Source organism: Sphaeramia orbicularis, chromosome 15 (genome assembly GCF_902148855.1).
Source record: "Sphaeramia orbicularis chromosome 15, fSphaOr1.1, whole genome shotgun sequence".
Lineage (NCBI taxonomy): Eukaryota > Metazoa > Chordata > Actinopteri > Kurtiformes > Apogonidae > Sphaeramia > Sphaeramia orbicularis.
The window spans coordinates 5,367,998-5,383,626 of record NC_043971.1 but is presented as its reverse complement, the minus strand read 5'-3'; the positions used below and the strand labels follow the sequence as shown (position 1 = coordinate 5,383,626).

The window sequence follows — 15,629 nt, the reverse complement described above, 5'->3', positions numbered from 1 at the left end:
AGATTACAACCAATTAAAACTCACTTGTCATCTACTTCTCTCATTACAGCAAGTGTTGGTTTTTAGTCTGGTCTGTTGTAGTTCAGGGATAAAAACTCTGGTGCTTAAATATCACTTTTATTAATACTAGTTTTAGCTGCTCATCCTCTGATTTATTCATATTCTTTCCTCTGATGGTCAGGTCGGTAAAGTGTGTGTAGAAAACTGTCTGCAGTTCGACGGTTTCAGCGTCTCGTACCGGCTGGAGCTTCCAGACAGGAACATGTCGGCCGGTCTCCAGTCCTGTTACGCAGCCATAAGCGTCGCCCAGGCCCCCGACGAGATGTGGGGGCTGCTCTACGTCAACGACTCCGAACCCCTGCGCCGCCTCGAGTGCCAGGACCTGCAGTACGTTCTGGTGGCTCAGGAGGAGCGTTCACAGATGGAGGCCAGCACCCAGATCCACATCATACTGGAGGGGGAAGGTAAAGCATCTGGTTTAGACGCACAGGCTTCCCCTGGATGCATTATATTTTTTCCATGATTTTTTTTAACCCATGAAGACCCAGTGCTGCTTTTGTGGCAATTCCAAATAGTTTTTTCCTCTATATGTAACTTTTTGTATGTGATTTATCATCATTTACTCTACTTTTACACTCTGTTTTGCATTTTTAAGTGAAAATCAGGTCTTGATTGACTGAAGCTCAAATTAAAGTTGACGGTTATTATATCAAAGAAAATGTAACTTTTTCAGTAAAATTTCTCATTAATGAAGATAAACTCAGTGTGTCCATGCATTGATCCAACTCCATGGGTTTTACTGGTGAATCTTATCTTATTATATCTAATTAATCCATTTCCTTCATCTACTGTTTATTTGACTGTTGTTTGTTTTCATATCCAACTAATTCTGTAAAGCCCTGTGAGGCAACCTTCTTGTGATATAGGGCTCTACAAATAAACTGAATCTTATCTTATCTTATCATATCTGAATATGCAAAATGATATCAGCAACATAGGTTCTCTCTTACATTATATAAAAAACAGTAGGTAATCTGTTACAACAAGGACATTATGTTCAATGAAATAAAATATCAAGTTTTAAACTAAGAAATTATCTTGACAGAATTAATGGAAAGAATGAATAAAACAAGACTGCGATAAAAATAAATTAGAAATAATAATAATAATAGTGAAAATTTACATAAAAACAAAAATAAGTGAATAAATAAATACATTTAAGTAAAATACAAATTTCACAGGTATGGTAACTAAATGGTTTGTAAACATCCTTCTTCTTCTTCAAGTTTTATGTTTAAGTTTTGGACATAATCAATGAAAGGTTTCCATATCTTTTCAAACTTTTTTGTTTTCCATTTAACTACATGTTATTCTTTTGAGTGGAAGGTTAGTCCCTGGATGCATTTTAATGTAATGTGTGCTTCTGTCACACAGCGAACAGGGTCAGTCAGGAAAACGAGCAGTTCCTGTCCTGTGCTGGAAACAAACGGCGAGGAGAATGTGAGTCTGTCCGAGGCCTCGGGGCGACATCGGGGAAGTGCCAGTGGAGGCAGGGCACAGAAAAAGGTGGGTTTATCCAAATATGTTACTGTGAGGGTGCATCATACAGGGTTTCTGCAGGCCATTAAAAAGCATTAAAAGTCATTAAGTAGATTTTGTGAAAATTAAGGCCTTAAATGGCATTAAAAAGCATTAAATTCGATGTCCAGAGGCATTAAAAAATTAAAAACACTTGATGGGAAAAAAGCATTGTTATTCACGATTTAGTTTGATTTTATAAACATTTAATAATTTTGATTGGAAGTATAGTGTGATGATTGACAGGTGGAACCCTTTAATTGGCTATTGGTTTTTTTAAAATAATTTTTTAATTTATTTTCATTGTACATCTCCAAAAGCACCATACAAAAAAAGAAAGAAATTCACATTTTACGATATAAGATTTTGTGACACACAAAGAATAAACCCCATCCCCCCAGAACCAATGGCGACCCCCATACCAACCCAACCTGGATCTCAAAATACGAAAACCACTAATAAAAACAAATACATGTACGAGGGCCGTTCAATAAGTTCATGGCCTCACCCAGAACAGAACAACACAGACTGATAATTTATATTTTATTTTTCAACATAATCTCCATTTACAGCAATGCACTTGGTCCATCGATGTTCAAGCATCACTATCCCATCACGAAAGAATGTAACATCCTGTATTATAACAACCAGTGTTTCTGGGTGAGGCCATGAACTTATTGAACAGCCCTCGTATATAGATGAAACAGAAAATAATTTACAGATGTAAACAGATAGGTGATCAGGATAGTCAAAGACAATTATGTTGCACTTTTCCTTTAACCATAATGTAAACAGCATCCCACATACTAAGTGTTTTTCGACTGGCTGCATGCATCCGGGCCACTGACCTCTCCAACAAAACTATATCTAGAAAATAATTGATCCATTGTTGCCGAGATAAAGAATGAGGCAGCTGCCATCTCAATTAATTGTCTATTGTTTATGGCCAATACATGAAGTCCCAACACCGAATGTTTGGAACGCAACGTGCTGTGAGCGTGTTCATGCTGTGGCAAAAGAGAGGAAGGAATATTAGCAAATGTGGGAAAAATGGGAAAATGCAAGTTTCAGCAGAAGTGATCGGAGGAGGAACTATTCAGAACCTGGTTAAAGCCTGTGGACGGTAAACTGTCATAAAACTATATATAAAACTGTGTCTGCAGTTGGACATGGGCGTTAAATGTGTTTACAGTGACATTAAAAAGCATTAAAAGGTCAAAACTCGGTATTCGAAATATCTCTGACAGGACATTTCAGAGCCAGTTTGACAGATTAGTGTTGCTAAATGACCCACATTTTTACTTTTGAATTCATTTTTGCTTTAGTTGGACCATAAGGGATTATCCAAAACAAGGAGCTACTTTATACTGAAATAAATGTTGGAATGGCAATCGATTAAAGTTCTCTCTCTGATGGGACATTACTGTGTTTTGACCCTAAATTAGATTTGCTGATACCTGCAGAAACCCTGATCATAGTGCAGTGATGGTTTAATTTGTCTCATTCACTTTACAAGACATCAAAATAAAGTGACAAGTTATTGATCCTTAGGGGAGAGCCCTCAGGAAGGTGAAGAAATGTAAACGCCTGAACAGGGACTTGAACCCTGGACCCTCAGATTAAAAGTCTGATACTCTATCAACTGAGCTATGCAGACTCTGAGAGCGTTACATAGAATTACCATGGCAACACAGACAGAACAAATAAAATGTTCCTTTCCTCAAGTTTTTTTTTTTTAAAGAATATATTTATTAAATTTTCATTTTTCAAAACAACACAAAATGAAACCCTTAGCACCACAGTCAAAACAAAAACAGAGATTTACAGTCAGCATAGACAGATTCCCATCACATTCATATCTGTTTAATAATAAGAATAAGAAGAAGAATACATTTTATTTGTAATGCACTTTACATTTTTGTCCAAAAATCTCAAAGTGCTACAAGCAATAAATAACAGAGAATAAAGATAGAAAATAAGTAAGCCAGATAAAACAGTTAAGAATGAAGACAGTTAAAACAGGAGAGGCATGTGCAGATGTTAAAAGATCAAGGAAATGGAAATAATATGATAAAAGTCCATTTAAGAGCAGATGAAAGCTCGAGACAGAATTAAGGACACATTTCCTTCAGTTTAGTCCAAGAAGGGTTTCCAAACACAGTTGAATATGTTGATCTTAGAATGTGCCAAGCATGTCAAAAAGTCAGTGTGCTCCAGTATCAGCTTCCTCCATCCAGAAAAAGTAGGGGGTTTGTTAGAAGTCCAGTGGAGTAGTATCTTCTTTTGGGCACAGAATGTTACAATATTATAATTTCCTATTATGTTTATTACTAATACACTTATTTGGTAAGCCAAGGAGAAGAGATAGAGGATCAAGATCAATGTGGGTTTGGAGAATTTTTCTAATGTGGAGTAGGACAGACTCCCAGTATCCCTGAATGTTGGGGCATGACCAGAGTTTTTCAAGTTTTTAATAAGTTATGATCCAACCAAAATCAGAAATGGAGGATATTTTACTAAAAAGCACATCCTTGTAGAGAAAACAGTAAAACTTTGTATGGTTAAAGGTAATATTTCTGGATGTAACCACAAACATAAGGTTCTTAAATCACACTTCACATATGGTCCACACTGTAAACACTGAGGTCACTGGATTTGTTTGTATCATATGTTAACAGACAGCATAACCCTGATAAAACAAGTCCAGGCGAAACACGTTATTATCTTATTGGAACCAAACCATTGTTTTGTGAACATAACTCAGGAAGACCAAACCCTTCCAGCATCTGCCTTCTTTTAGTGATATCCTCTGTGTAACAGGATGCAACAGGTATCACAGAACATGTGGTTTTAATTGTGATAAACACAAGTGTTTTCTGGACCAGATGATGGTTAAAGATATTCACTACAGTCATGTATTGAATTCCATCTTATATCAAGATAAAGTTATTACATTTTTGGGTTGTGTGCATATTTTAACTGTTAAAACATGTTGTTAGCCTCATAGCATAATTGCATAAGTCATGCACTACAGGGTGGGGAAGCAAAATTTACAATGAACATTTAGTTGTTTTTTCTCAGCAGGCACTACGTCAATTGTTTTGAAACCAAACATATATTGATGTCATAATCATACCTAACACTATTATCCATACCTTTTCAGAAACTTTTGCCCATATGAGTAATCAGGAAAGCAAACGTCAAAGAGTGTGTGATTTGCTGAATGCACTCGTCACACCAAAGGAGATTTCAAAAATAGTTGGAGTGTCCATAGAGACTGTTTATAATGGAAAGAAGAGAATGACTATGAGCAAAACTATTACGAGAAAGTCTGGAAGATACTATTAAAGAAGAATGGGAGAAGTTGTCACCCCAATATTTGAGGAACACTTGCGCAAGTTTCAGGAAGCGTGTGAAGGCAGTTATTGAGAAAGAAGGAGGACACATAGAATAAAAACATTTTCTATTATGGACATTTTCTTGTAGCAAATAAATTCTCATGACTTTCAATAAACTAATTGGTCATACACTGTCTTTCAATCCCAAGTATGTGGACACGTTGAATTCAGATGTTTCTTTTCTAACAGGGGTCTGGGATACAAATAACAAATATAATAATATAGTTTCATAATGGGAGAAATATTATATTGATATTATTATTGATGTTTATATCTCAAATCACTATGAACAGGACATCTTACAGCTGTAGATATGATGTGTCCCAGTATTTATGTCCATATAGGTTATAAATATCAATATTTCCTTAAAGTTTAATGGGAGAAATTCTAGAAATTTGGGAGTTGAACATTTAAAATTATAATTATAAAAAAAACAATTTTGAGAGAAATTCTGTAAAAACCATCTCTAGCTGGGCTTCCATTACAGTTTTCCACAAATAAAAGCAATATTTCTACATTTTTGACAAAGTACTTGTAGGTGTTTCCATTGAAGAGTGTTTGGCTTCTGATGCATGATTCTAGTAAAGTCCTGTCCTGCATTTCTGTGGGTAACAGAAACCCATCTCTGAACTATTTTAGAAGCAAATATAACAATTTAAACCAAACCAACAAATGCAATGATATTTATCCCATAATATAAAACTATATTCTGACATTAGTCTTTATTGTTTTGTATCCCAGACCCCTGTTAGAAAAGAAACACCTGAATTCAACGTGTCCACATACTTTTGTCCACATTGTGTAAAGATTATAGTTTGGAGCGAGAAAAAGTAATAAAAAATACCCAAATAAATAAAGCAAATAAGTAATTAATAACTTTGAAACTGAACTTCAAACTAATGATGAAAAATCTGCTTTAGATCCATTAGTTTCTGTCAAATACAAACATTCTTTTGTCCATATCAGGGTTATTATCGTTAACGAAAACTAACGAAATGACGAAAACTAGAATTGAAAAAAACATTTTCGTTAACTGAAATAAATAAATACTAGAATTAAAAGAAAAAAATGATAACTAACTGAAACTGTATTGTGTGCTTAGAAAACTAACTAAAACATCTAAAAATTATGGATAAAATTCCCTTCGTTTTCGTCTTTGTTAATGTCGGGTTGATACGAAATTGATTTATTTCGCTCTAGCAATTTTAGCTAGCAGCACCATACGACACTTCACAGTCCGTCACTTGTGTTCACTTGTGGTTTCCAGTCGTCTTCTGGTCCCCACTCTACCTGGAAACATGGAGACTAAAGCAGCAGAGTCCTGTCTGGGATTTATCTGAATATGATGGCGAGGAAGATAAAAGATAGGACAAAACTAAAATTAATACTAAAACTAAACTAAAACTAAGCATTTAGGAAAAAAAATAAAACTAATAAAAAGTAGCAAACCTGCTCTAAAAAGTAGTTAAAACTGAATTGGAGAAAAAAAAAGTCAAAACTAAATAAAACTAAACTATAATGAAAAATCCAAAAGTGTTATAACCTTGGTCCATATACTGTGTGACTTAACTCTGCTGAGGCCTGTCTGTCTGTCTGTATGGTATTTGTCATCTGCTTGTGTTATTTCACTTGTGTTCATTTCCGTTCGACTTGTTTATATTCCAGGAATTTCTGAAAGTTACTCCACCTGTTCCCCTGACCTGCGGACGTGTCCAGACAGTTTTTGTGATGCAGTTGAAAGCAAAGACGCCTCCATATGTCCCCAAGACTGTACAAGTAGGAAACACCGGCAGTGGTTCTACAGTAAACACATGAGTTCTGTGGATTTTATGCTGCTTTAAACACTTGTATTCACTGTTCCTGTGCTGGTTCTGTTCTGTCTACAGAGGTGCCGGTGGTCGGGGGTCATGAACGAGGACTGAGGAACGGGATTCAGGCCGGTTACGGGACCTGCTACTGTCTCACCGAGAAATGCTTCTGTGAGAAAGAAGACACTGAGGGTGAGTCGGAAATCACGAAAAACACTCGACAATATAACGAACACAATCTGAATGTGTTTATCAAGAGATACAGAGTGGGTTTCCTGCAGACGGACTGTGAACCTGTTTACTGATTTCTGGAGTTATCAGATTATACAAGTGACCATGGAAACGACATAATCAAATCAAATTTTATTTATATAGCACCAAATCATAACAAAAGTTATCTCATGACACTTTACATATTGCGTTGGTCGAAACCAGACTCTAAGCCAGTTTACAGAAACCCAACACGGGGGCCCACTGATCTGCCTTAGCGGAGGTCTGCGCTGTCTTTTCTAGAAACGCACTCGTAGAGCGCAGACCTTCGCCAAGGCAGATCAGTGGGCCCCCCACCCCCCCCACCCCTGATCACCACCAACATTTAATCATTTGTTCCTTGTGCCAGTATCAACATTTCCTGAAATTTTCATCCAAATTCGTCCATAACTTTTTGAGTTATCTTGCACACAAACAGACAAACAAACCAACGCCGACAAAAACAGAACCTCCTTGGCAGAGGTAAAAAGAATCTGTTCTTAATTACTTGCCTGGGGAAATAAAGGTTAAATAAATTATGTGTAAAAAAAGAAGAAAATCGTAGAAAACAGAAGTGATGTAGTCAAATATAAAGGAGGACAATAACAGGAAGTTTGATTTTACCATCACTGTGCACGAAAAAAATCCGAAAGAAATCCAAGAATGGACTGAAACGTCTAAACCAGGTTTTTTTTAATTATCTTGATATTTCTTGATACAGTCTACTCTCGTTAAACCGCCCGCCATTATACCGCCATTTTCGCTCACCGCCGACCAAAACCATTGCACAAAAATCCCCAATGCATTATTACATTAGCTACCACCATTTCCGCCTATCGCCATCCGCCAGCCCAGTTCCATGCACAAACAACACTTATACCATTGATTTCCCGACCGTTATACCGCCAGCGTGATTGCCATCGAGTACACATAAATTTTAACAATGCACTGAAACAAACGCGCCAGACACTGATCGCGACAAGCTACGAGTAGGTCTACGGAACGGCCACCGTTCATTTATCGCAGAACACTCAGTAGGTCAGGATGTCGGGAAGAGGACGTGGGATTAAGCCAAAGCCTCAAGATGATGGGGCGTCATTTCCCGACACGGTATAATAATGCTTAAAATGTTTCCCCACTTTAAATGATCCCTTACAACATAACAGAATCAAGATTTATTTAGAAACGCAATTAGAACGTGTTAACGGAGGCAGCATAGACATCATATAGTAAAGACATGCACATTATGGACGCAACCCATTGTAACGCCATTTTCGCTATACCGCCAATTTGGCCATGAACGGAAGTTGGTGGTATAACGAGAGTAGACTGTACCTGATTACTCCCAGTTATCAAATTTTATGGTCATGTGAACAGGCTCAGTGTTAAAGTATTGACTTCTTCATGGCCTGAGTGAGTTTTGGATCCAATATCCAGTGTTTCTACATTTATCTGTGTTTTTTCTAGTTTCCACAGCAGCATTTTGTACAGAAAAATAAACCAAGATGTGTTTGTCTTTCAGTTCCCATTATACTTCAAACACAATGTCCCAGGTTTGACAGTGTGTTGTAGAATTTGGCACAAACTTCATTTACTCTCATTTCACACAAGGGTGGCCAAAGGTCAAAGGTCACTGGGACCTCATGTCTGTCCCTTCTCATTAATACAGTATGTTGTGTCCTGTTCAATGGTTTTTTAAAAAAGTCAGAATAATTTTGTTTATTTTTATTTATTTAGCTGAAAGGAACATGTATTATAGAACAATATATTCTACCCTTTTGTGTAGAATTTAGTCAAGTTCATATTAGGAGCTGCACACTATTCAGCCAAGTATGTTTTACACTAGTAGAATTAACCTTTCAAATGACACTATGAATTAGACCAATCAACAAAAATAACCTGTGATCCTCTTCTGTGATTAGTATTTGTTGGTTGTTCAATGGTTCTTCATGGTTTTACTGATTTTTTAAAATAGTGCTCTTTTTTTCACATCACTTTTAGAACATTAGTCCAACATAAGTGCTGATCCAGACCCCTGTCCACATCCACATGACCCCTTTGAATATCAGCCCTTACATTAGTACCATTACTTCATCATTCCTTACATTAGTACCATTACTTCATCATTCCTTACATTAGTACCGCTACTTCATTGTTCCTTACATTAGTACCGCTATTTCATCGTTCCTTACATTAGTACCATCACTTCATCGTTCCTTACATTAGTACCATTACTTCATCATTCCTTACATTAGTACCATTACTTCATCTTTCCTTACATTAGTACCATTACTTCATCATTCCTTACATTAGTACCATTACTTCATCTTTCCTTACATTAGTACCATTACTTCATCGTTCCTTACATTAGTACCGCTACTTCATCGTTCCTTACATTAGTACCATCACTTCATCGTTCCTTACATTAGTACCGCTACTTCATCGTTCCTTACATTAGTACCATCACTTCATCTTTCCTTACATTAGTACCATTACTTCATCATTCCTTACATTAGTACCATTACTTCATCTTTCCTTACATTAGTACCATTACTTCATCATTCCTTACATTAGTACCGCTACTTCATCGTTCCTTACATTAGTACCGCTACTTCATCGTTCCTTACATTAGTACCATCACTTCATCGTTCCTTACATTAGTACCATTACTTCATCATTCCTTACATTAGTACCATTACTTCATCTTTCCTTACATTAGTACCATTACTTCATCGTTCCTTACATTAGTACCATTACTTCATCGTTCCTTATATTAGTACCATTACTTCATCGTTCCTTACATTAGTACCACTACTTCATCGTTCCTTACATTAGTACCATTACTTCATCATTCCTTACATTAGTACCACTACTTCATCGTTCCTTACATTAGTACCATCACTTCATCGTTCCTTACATTAGTACCATTACTTCCTCATTCCTTACATTAGTACCATTACTTCATCTTTCCTTACATTAGTACCATCACTTCATCGTTCCTTACATTAGTACCATTACTTCATCGTTCCTTATATTAGTACCATTACTTCATCGTTCCTTACATTAGTACCGCTACTTCATCGTTCCTTACATTAGTACCGCTACTTCATTGTTCCTTACATTAGTACCGCTATTTCATCGTTCCTTACATTAGTACCATCACTTCATCGTTCCTTACATTAGTACCATTACTTCATCTTTCCTTACATTAGTACCATTACTTCATCTTTCCTTACATTAGTACCATTACTTCATCGTTCCTTACATTAGTACCATTACTTCATCGTTCCTTATATTAGTACCATTACTTCATCGTTCCTTACATTAGTACCACTACTTTATCGTTCCTTACATTAGTACCATTACTTCATCATTCCTTACATTAGTACCACTACTTCATCGTTCCTTACATTAGTACCATCACTTCATCGTTCCTTACATTAGTACCATTACTTCATCATTCCTTACATTAGTACCATTACTTCATCTTTCCTTACATTAGTACCATCACTTCATCGTTCCTTACATTAGTACCATTACTTCATCGTTCCTTACATTAGTACCATTACTTCATCGTTCCTTATATTAGTACCATTACTTCATCATTCCTTACATTAGTACCGCTACTTCATCGTTCCTTACATTAGTACCGCTACTTCATCGTTCCTTACATTAGTACCATCACTTCATCGTTCCTTACATTAGTACCATTACTTCATCATTCCTTACATTAGTACCATTACTTCATCTTTCCTTACATTAGTACCATTACTTCATCGTTCCTTACATTAGTACCATTACTTCATCTATCCTTATATTAGTACCATTACTTCATCGTTCCTTACATTAGTACCACTACTTCATCGTTCCTTACATTAGTACCATTACTTCATCATTCCTTACATTAGTACCACTACTTCATCGTTCCTTACATTAGTACCATTACTTCATCGTTCCTTAAATTAGTACCGCTACTTCATCGTTCCTTACATTAGTACCACTACTTCATTGTTTCTTACATTAGTACCATCACTTCATCGTTCCTTACATTAGTACCATTACTTCATCATTCCTTACATTAGTACCATTACTTCATCTTTCCTTACATTAGTACCATTACTTCATCGTTCCTTACATTAGTACCATTACTTCATCGTTCCTTATATTAGTACCATTACTTCATCGTTCCTTACATTAGTACCACTACTTCATCGTTCCTTACATTAGTACCATTACTTCATCATTCCTTACATTAGTACCATTACTTCATCTTTCCTTATATTAGTACCATTACTTCATCGTTCCTTACATTAGTACCATTACTTCATCGTTCCTTATATTAGTACCATTACTTCATCGTTCCTTACATTAGTACCATCACTTCATCGTTCCTTACATTAGTACCATTACTTCATCATTCCTTACATTAGTACCATTACTTCATCTTTCCTTTTATTAGTACCATTACTTCATCGTTCCTTACATTAGTACCATTACTTCATCGTTCCTTACATTAGTTCCATTACTTCATCATTCCTTACATTAGTACCACTACTTCATCGTTCCTTACATTAGTACCATTACTTCATCGTTCCTTACATTAGTACCATTACTTCATCGTTCCTTACATTAGTACCATTACTTCATCGTTCCTTACATTAGTACCACTACTTCATCGTTCCTTACATTAGTACCATTACTTCATCGTTCCTTACATTAGTACCATTACTTCATCGTTCCTTACATTAGTACCATTACTTCATCGTTCCTTACATTAGTACCACTACTTCATCGTTCCTTACATTAGTACCATTACTTCATCGTTCCTTACATTAGTACCATTACTTCATCGTTCCTTACATTAGTACCACTACTTCATCGTTCCTTACATTAGTACCATTACTTCATCTTTCCTTACATTAGTACCACTACTTCATCGTTCCTTACATTAGTACCACTACTTCATCGTTCCTTACATTAGTACCATTACTTCATCGTTCCTTACATTAGTACCACTACTTCATCGTTCCTTACATTAGTACCACTACTTCATCGTTCCTTACATTAGTACCATTACTTCATCTTTCCTTTTATTAGTACCATTACTTCATCTTTCCTTTTATTAGTACCATTACTTCATCGTTCCTTACATTAGTACCATTACTTCATCGTTCCTTACATTAGTACCATTACTTCATCATTCCTTACATTACATTAGTACCATTACTTCATGGTACCGAACAAAGCAGGTCCACTCACTGTTCATGCACAGGTGGACCTTACAGACCCTGGAGACCACATTAGACCTGAGATTAGTGACTCCCTGTCCTCACTGGAACTGTTGCTGCCACTGTTTTGTAATGTGTGCGGAAAAGACCAAATATAGTCACTTGCCCGATAAAGAGTTAAGTGTTTCTTGGGGCTGTGGAAGTATCATTTTGAAGTTTTCCTTTGATTTAACACACACTTAAAGCCATTGCCCTGGAGTTTTTTGTTTTTTTTTTTCATTTACAAACTATCATTATCAGCAGACGTTTCCAGCAGTATCAGCTGACTGATCTTTATTAGGTCTGTAAACCAGAATAACTGACTTTGACAGAAAATAATGGATCTAAAGTAGATTTTTCATGATTAGTTTGATGTTCAGTTCCAAAGTTATTAATTAATTACTTATTTGCTTTATTTATTTGGGTATTTGTTACTTTTTCGTGCTCCAGACTGTCATTTTTACACTATATGGACAAAAGTATGTGGACATGTTGATTCAGGTGTTTCTTTTCTAACAGGGGTCTGGGATACAAAACAATAGTGACTAATGTCAGAATATAGTTTTATATCGGGATAAATATTGCATTGGTTAGTTTGGTTTAAATTGTTATCTTTACTTCCAAAATGCTTCAGAGATGGTTTCTTAATTTCGCTCAACATTGATTTTATTTTTTCTGTTTTTTTTCTGTCCATGACTATGATTTTAAATGTTCTACCTCTAAATTTCTAAAATATTTTTCATGCGCTGACTGTAAATAATAATTTTCCATCCACATCTAACCATCTACTTTCTTCACATCTCACTGAGGAAGAAAAACCTCCCTTTAAACTTTAACCCATAAAGACCCAAACAGCCACCGACGACCTAAACCATTTACTGAAATAAAATGTTTAATAACGTCTGATCCATTAATCCTATCAATACATGTAATTAATTGGTGTAAAATACAGTTTGTCATCTTTTCATAGTTATCAGATATGACCCATTTGGATGTTCAGAGGCTCCGTAGTTACCATGGAAACACTGTCATCTTCTACAACATTGATTCCCCAGTAAAACCCATGGAGTTGGATCAATGACAGTGGATGGACACACTGGGTTTATGTTCAGTTAATGATAGATTTTGCTGAAAAAGTCACTTTTTCTTCAGTTTTCTCTGTTCTTGATATAATAATCATCAATTTTAATCTGAGCTTTTATAAACATTGAAATGATCAGTAAAATAAATATAGGAAAATACCTGATTTTCACTGAAAAAACACAAAATACAGAGGATAATGTCATAATAAATGGCAATAAATCACTTAAGAAAAGTTAAATATAGAGAAATAAATGCCACCAAAGTAGCACTGGGTCTTTATGGGTTAAGGAAATATTGATGTTTATAAACTATAGGGACAAAAGTATTGGGACACATCATGGCTGCAGCAGTAAGATGTTCTGTTTATGCTGATTTGACATATTAACATGTGTAAAATGTATGAATTCGTGTTGTGTTTCCTTCAGAGGTGATATGTGATGACATGTGTAAGACGATCATCGCCACCGCTCTGCTCCTGTCCTTCATCGTCTCCATCCTCCTGTCCTCGTACTTCATCCACCGCTACCACAAGAACTCTCCCAAACCCCCGATCGCCTCCGCCGAGATGACCTTCCGCCGTCCGGCTCAGGCGTATCCCATCAGCTTCCCCGCCAACAACGTCCGCCGAGGCTCGCAGGAGTCCATCGAGACCGACACCTTTAAGATACCCGTAAGTGTCGTCATTTTTCAGTTCACATTTACTAAATCAGCTGTGAAGTTGGACCTGACATTCTGCTGCCTCAACAGGAGGATCCTAAGTGGGAGTTTCCTCGTAAAAATCTGGTTCTTGGCAAGACTTTAGGAGAGGGAGAGTTTGGGAAAGTTGTCAAGGCGACGGCGTTCAGGCTGAAAGGAAAAGCTGGATACACCACAGTGGCTGTAAAAATGCTTAAAGGTGAGACGAGCCAGACAGAAACCAGCAGATCTGGAGCGCAGCAGTGATATATGAGGAGAGAACGTCTGAAAGGATGAGTGGTTTCATCATTTTAGTCTGGTCTCTTCCTGTTGAACAGAAAACGCCTCACACAGCGAGCTGCGGGATCTGCTGTCGGAGTTCACGTTGCTGAAGCAGGTCAACCATCCACACGTCATAAAGATGTACGGAGCGTGCAGCCAGGACGGTAAGCCCTCAGCCCTCGCCGCCCTCTGCATGTGGGCAGCACATGGCTTCTAACCGCTGCTTTTCTCTCAATAGGGCCTTTGTATTTGATCGTGGAATACGCCAAGTACGGGTCTCTCCGTAACTTCCTGCGCGAGAGCCGGAAAGTTGGCCCGAGCTACATGGGCAGGGATGCCAACCGCAACTCCAGCTACCTGGAGAACCCAGACGACAGGGCGCTGACCATGGGCGACTTGATCTCCTTCGCTTGGCAGATTTCCAGAGGCATGCAGTACCTGGCAGAAATGAAGGTAAACGTCTCTCCAGTCTGTTTTTACATGGAGAGACAGGTGACAAATGACGGGAAAACCCAACATGAAGTGTCGTCATAAGGTGTTGGTTCACTGTGTGGCCCTGGATCAGCTTCAACACAGGGATGAATGAAACATATTCCTTCCTTAACCATATTTGTCACACATCTAGATACATTAGATATTACTGAAACAAGGTTTTTTTAGTAAATAGATTAAATAGATTCTGGGACAAAGCTGGAACATCAGGAAATATAGTTGGTGAGAATGTGTAGATGAATAATTCAGTTTATTACAGAATCATTCTTTGTACTTAGGTCATTTTTAGATTAGATTAGATTAGATTAGATTAGATTAGATTAGATTAGATTAGATTAGATTAGATTAGATTAGATTGAACTTTACTGATCTTTTGGGCAGAGTCCTCAGGAAATTGAGGTTCCAACAGCAGCACAACAACAAATATAAACACAAGAAATAACACAAGAAAACAGCAAAACAACTATACATAACAGTCATGAAGAATTGCAATTACACATTACAAAGTACTAGTAGAAACAAGTGGCAAAGTAGTAATAATAATAATAATCATAATAATAAGTAGCTTATTATGTTATGATATAACATTATGCATAATATGTGTACATAATTTAGTTATCACAAAATGAAAGTACTAGTAGAAACAAGTGGCAAAGTAGTAAATAATTATTTACTGTTTAATACCAATTATTGAGTATTTTTGCCCAATGATACAATCTACAGAAACAATAATCATGATAATATATATACAGATACTAGTGCACTCCACTCCAGACCTCCACTAAGGCCAACAGTCC

The 15,629-nt window shown here is 36.7% G+C and overlaps 1 protein-coding gene and 1 non-coding gene across 3 annotated transcripts in view; one reads left to right on the top strand and one right to left on the bottom strand.

Moving 5' to 3' along the window:
- LOC115434343 (proto-oncogene tyrosine-protein kinase receptor Ret-like) overlaps positions 1-15,629 on the top strand; it is a 73,164-nt gene that overhangs the window by 46,954 nt on the left and 10,581 nt on the right. For both annotated transcript variants that reach the window (XM_030156246.1, XM_030156247.1), the window contains exons 7-14: positions 182-464; positions 1,435-1,566; positions 6,642-6,752; positions 6,863-6,976; positions 13,809-14,053; positions 14,131-14,278; positions 14,397-14,504; positions 14,579-14,793. In XM_030156246.1, coding sequence (XP_030012106.1) covers positions 182-464; positions 1,435-1,566; positions 6,642-6,752; positions 6,863-6,976; positions 13,809-14,053; positions 14,131-14,278; positions 14,397-14,504; positions 14,579-14,793 — 1,356 coding nt within the window. The remainder of the gene's footprint in view (positions 1-181; positions 465-1,434; positions 1,567-6,641; positions 6,753-6,862; positions 6,977-13,808; positions 14,054-14,130; positions 14,279-14,396; positions 14,505-14,578; positions 14,794-15,629) is intronic.
- trnak-uuu (transfer RNA lysine (anticodon UUU)) lies at positions 3,163-3,235 on the bottom strand. Its single transcript has one exon. It is a non-coding gene; the product is annotated as a tRNA-Lys (tRNA).